Source organism: Carya illinoinensis, chromosome 10 (genome assembly GCF_018687715.1).
Source record: "Carya illinoinensis cultivar Pawnee chromosome 10, C.illinoinensisPawnee_v1, whole genome shotgun sequence".
In the NCBI taxonomy this organism is placed as follows: domain Eukaryota; kingdom Viridiplantae; phylum Streptophyta; class Magnoliopsida; order Fagales; family Juglandaceae; genus Carya; species Carya illinoinensis.
In genome coordinates, this window is record NC_056761.1 from 34,902,219 (window position 1) to 34,907,367 (window position 5,149).

The 5,149-nt window shown below is 32.6% G+C and overlaps 1 protein-coding gene across 2 annotated transcripts; it reads right to left on the reverse strand.

The window, feature by feature from the left end:
* Positions 1–384: 384 nt before the first annotated feature.
* Positions 385–2,867, reverse strand: LOC122279341. Of its 2 annotated transcripts, none has more exons than XM_043089938.1 (2): positions 2,656–2,867; positions 385–2,115 (listed from the first exon to the last, which is right to left on the reverse strand). In XM_043089938.1, the coding sequence occupies exon 2, from the start codon at positions 2,078–2,080 to the stop codon at positions 572–574; it is 1,509 nt and encodes a 502-aa protein (XP_042945872.1). In that variant the 5' UTR covers positions 2,081–2,115; positions 2,656–2,867; the 3' UTR covers positions 385–571. The 2 variants fall into 2 exon arrangements, with proteins under 2 accessions (XP_042945872.1, XP_042945871.1); XM_043089937.1 differs by having other exon boundaries at positions 385–2,219.
* Between the last annotated feature and the right edge of the window lie 2,282 nt (positions 2,868–5,149).

A 5,149-nucleotide genomic window follows, 5' to 3' on the forward strand; every position in this document is an offset into this window, starting at 1 on the left:
AACTAGAATTATAGCCTGACCGCTGAGAAAAACTATGTTTTATTTATTTAGTTTTGAAAACAGAAGGTGGAGAAATACAGGGAAGATGAAAGAAAAATAATACTCAATTTTGAGACAGATAGTAATATTGATGTCAACAACGCACACACCTGTGATGAAAAAATAACTGAACACAAAACTCGCCATATAATCCTTCCAAATGGAAACCGTCCCGCTCCATTAAGTGTTTTATAAATTACGCAGTACCTTTGAAGCTTTCATAAGCTGAAGACAGGTTTACATAATATATATATATATCCTAGCCATGCAAGAAAGTAATTTAGACGAGGATATGATAACTCCTAGATGATTAGAATCAGTTATAAGTTCAAAAATCAGGAATCATTACAAAAAGAGCTGATCCGATTCATGGACACAACAAATACCACAACAGTTAGTGAACAAAAAATGCTCAAGAAAAGTGTGAGATACGCATTTCGTTTCATAGAATACACTGTATGGTACAGAGTTAGTAAAACTACGAAGCACCAACCAAGGCAACAATCCATACAATTCTTATTAAACGACTATCTCAAGTCAACATAAGATCATTGCCTCCCAAGTGAGGGCGAAGGCAAACCCGAACCTCATGTTCTTCAGGCCCCACACGTAATTTTGGCACCATAATCTCAAGCACAGATCCTGGCCCATCATAATAAGCTTCTACATTTGCATCTTCAGGAATTCGGGTTGAAAGTGGGATTTCTCTAACAAATTCCCCTGGAGGACAGTGTTCAGAAGATGGATCTGTTAGCTTGAAAGTCCTATCATGTCTCTTGATGAATGGCATGCGAGATACGCTCACACAAGAGACCTTTATGATACCATGAGTGAGAGTATTTCTCCAAGAAACTTTCACCCTCTGGAGATCCACTAAGGGCAAGCTGATAACGATCAGATATCCTTCTTTATCCTCATATATTGTTTTAGCAGCAGTGACAGGTCCATAGACATTTTTCATTACGCCGCTAAAATCATTCAACCAATTTGGCTCGTTAGGGTGAATCTCCATATCTGTACTTCTATCAGACGGAGGATTTACAGCCAAGAAGCCATCATCATCATTCCCATGAGGGAAAAAATCCTTCCTCCTCTTGCTGCTGACAGGTGATAGATCCATTGAATCTCCATTGGTATGGTTAGATGGCTGAGTTGACAAGTTCAGACCAGAACCATTAAGCAATTTCTTTGAGTGGGAATTCAAGGCACTCTTTATCGAGGGAACTGGCCTCTCAAGCTCAAAATCTGTGTTGGGAAGGCTTCTCCATGAACTAAAAGCACTCGCTTCTAGTGGAATTGTGAAGTTCAAGTCCCGGCCTGTGAGCTCCATCCACCTCTTCCGCTCTTCCTCATCAAGACCCATGAGATTGGGTGATGGAACGACCTCGATCCCATGCACACACTGGGGGTTTGACAGACCCCTATACTGCTTTCGTTGCATCCTGTGAGATCGTACGAAACCCTTATCAACACTAAATGGGAATGGACGCTCTCCTTGACGAGAATGCCCGTTCATGTAACTCCTAAGCTGCATCTTGCCCAATGCATTCTCTGGTCTCTCCTTGAAAACCCACATGTACATATTCTCCATGTCATGCTGAACCAAGAAAACATCAAGATTGAGATCAGATTTGTCAAACCCCGACACTCCATTGCTGTCCCTGATAATCTTTGCCTTTGACTTCTCATTCAACGTGGGTTTAAAGTAAAAGCTGAAGAAAACCCAGGCACCCCAGATGCTATCAACCCGCTTGGCACATTTCCTTCCAGCCTTGGGGATGGTAAGAAAACTCTCAGTCTCATAAACTTGTGGACCAAGCCCAACGTCTAAAATATCACAGGGGTCCATATTCCATGGCTGCAGAGGTGGACTGCGCTCCGCCGACAAGGGTAAATTGATATCTGGTGGACGGTGAAGAATGATTTGTCGATTCATCTCCAAATCCAAATCGTCGTGTGAGGAGGCGCTGGAATCCATGGACAAGAGTGTTGACGGGTGGTGATTCTCCATTGAAAGGGCTGTGAGGAGAGAATCTCCCATTTCTTAGCTCATCTCCTTGGTGATGTTTTTTGTTGCTGGTGGGGTTGTATGTTTTGCCATTCCCAATACAAACAATTCAATTACAAACACCTTCAATCAAATCAATCAATCCCCAGTATATCTCCCCTCCATCAAAACCCTAGATTTATCAATCAGTTAACAAATTCCTCACAAACCCACATCGATAATCAACAAAGTTATTCAATAAAACCAATTCAAAGGAAAAGAATGACAAAAAAATTTAGAGTATATAAAAAGTATTAAAAGACAAAAAAAAAAAAAAAAAGAGAGAGAAGAAGAAGAAAGTCCTCCGTTCAGTCTCTAAGAGATCAGGAAAGAGATTCAGAAAACGCTAAAGAAAAACTATATCTAACCCTAATCCCAGAATCTCCCGAAATCCTCCGAACACAGGTGGGAAACACTGAATCAAAACCATCAAATCCATAAAACTGAAGTCTTTTCTTCTCACTAAGACGCACACAGGACACAACAAAGACAACAGTTAAAAAAAAAAAAAAACAGAAAGCTAAAAATCCAGAGACCCAAGAATGAGATTGGGGATCTTCAAGGAATACCTTTTGGGATAAGCATCAAGGAATTGAGCAGAAGAAAAAGAAGAAGGAGCTCCAGAGGCGGCCATGATGCTCATCTCCACCATGTCATCATCTACAACGACCATTTCTTTTGCCCCACCGTTTTTCCTTCTTTCTTTGTTTCTTTCGTTTTTTCTTTTTTTTTGGCCCGTCAATAGAAACAGAAGTTTTAGAGGTTGTGTGGAGAGAAAACAGAGCCGTAACTCACCGTCTCGTTTTAAAGACGGCCGTAGCATTCGTTGCTAAAACCCGACGGATTTTTCTCACCTGCCGACTCGTGGATTTTGGTTTACTTCCCATTAAAAAAATTACTGCATATTTATTGTTACTACTATTATTTCATTATCTCATTTTAATATTTTAATATTATAATTAGAAATATTTTAATTCAAATTATTCTTTTTTAATATTAAAAGATTTAAAAAGGGGATCAAATCCATGATTTTTCTTATGGAGACTGAGTCTCTTGCTATCTGAACCACATATTCTTGGTATTCAAATTATATTATTACTATTATCATTTTATCTCATTTCATTATCAAAAAGAGGCTTTAGATTTCTAGAAGTTTTTATTCTAATAAAAATGATATTTGAAATTTTATATAGTAATACTATATACAGTCGTGAAATATGTAAGTATCGTACAGTTATTTTAAAAAAAAGTGAAGTCTATTATTAAAAAATAAATTTTCTTTTCATGTAAATTTTATATTTATTTAAATATAATTATACGATACTTACATAATCATGACTGCAAATATTATTTCTCTTTTCTTCTATAATAAATCTCAATTATTTTTTAAAAATTATATAGTATTTACACACCATAAAATATCTTAATACAAACTCTAAAATTTATGAAGAAGGAAGGATACATAAGAATTCCATAATATTTATTAATGCTGAGAAATTCATTCTATTATAATGAAATAATGTAGAATTTATGTATATCTTAATTTTTCGTTAAGCTCTAAATATTCGAATAGAAACTCTGAAAAATCTATCTCTTATCTTATTACACAAACAAACAAAATGTGATACGTAGCTGAAAATATCAACCAATGCGATTGGTTGAATGGAAAAAAAAATAATTAGAGATGTGATTAATAATTAATAATTTTTTAAGAAGTGCTATTGCACTTAGAAAGAAATTCTATAAAATAAATTTATAAATTATTTTATATGATTTATCAAATTTACTTTATAATAAAATTAATTTTACAATTTAATGTATTATATTACTAGTTATTAAATAATTGAGAAGTTATTTTTATTTTTATTTATATATTAATTATATATTTTAGATCATATCATCAAATAATGATGAATAATATTTTTTTATTTTAATTTTCTCTATACTTTTTCTTAGAATTTCTTCTATAGTATTTTATACGTGCAACCTTGGGCCACATATGATGTCTAGCACAGAGTCGTACAAGTATGTACAATCTTAATGTATTTGCTATATATTTTATATTGGCTTTGTTAACTATCATTCTTTTTATTTTTTATTTTTATTTTATTCCTACTAAACTAATTGATTTTTTTTTACTCATCATTCATATACCATATATTTGGTAAAGGAAAATAAAATATAACAAAATCATGTATGGTGTGTGATGTGAGGATGATAACTAGAATTTTCATCTTGAAAATAGAAAAATTATACTCATCATCCCTACACCACACACTACACATGATATTTTTTTTTTATTTTTCCTTTACTAAATGTGTGGTGTAAGAATGAGAGTAGAAGAATTCTTTAAGTTAAGTAAAAATAAAACAAAAAACAAAAATTAAATTTAATGTGTGAGGTAGAGATAGATAAGTAGAAGGGTTCCTCCAAATATACCATGAAAAATTAGGATGTGTAATGCTCTTATAAACGAAAAGCAAAGGAAAATAATACTTTGGCTATCATATAGAAAATTATACTTTCATAGATTTTCATGTTTATTTAAGAAATATAAAATTCTTAAAGAATAAAGAATAACTTTTAATAAATCAATTAAATAATATAGTTGTCCACGAGAGCTTCGACAGGAAGGAGGGTTGGCAGAGAATTAACAAAGAGGGGAAAAGATGGCATTAGTAGTATCTATTAATAATTTAATTTTTTTTTTATTAAAATAGAAGAGTTGATAGATACTATTGCATAATGTTTTCAATACCGATAAGCATTTTGGTTAAGATATTAGAATGAAATATTTCGATATTAATACTATTTTGAAATAGTCTATATATAATAAATTAATTATATGTATAAATTATATTTTAAAATAATATCAATACATTTCTTAAAAAGTTAAAACACATATTTATAAAACTCAATAATAATTATAAGGTAAGAAAATAATCTTCAGATATGAGAATTAGAGTAAAAATTATGAAAAAATTAAATTTTTACATTAATTACAAAATTCACTAATTTTGGCCGGTACACAGAAAACTGGCCGATATTGATCAAAATGTACTG

Bases quoted from the DNA above. Each gene is read 5' to 3' on its own strand.
- LOC122279341 (XM_043089938.1), bottom strand. From the start codon at position 2,080: ATGGGAGATTCTCTCCTCACAGCCCTTTCAATGGAGAATCACCACCCG.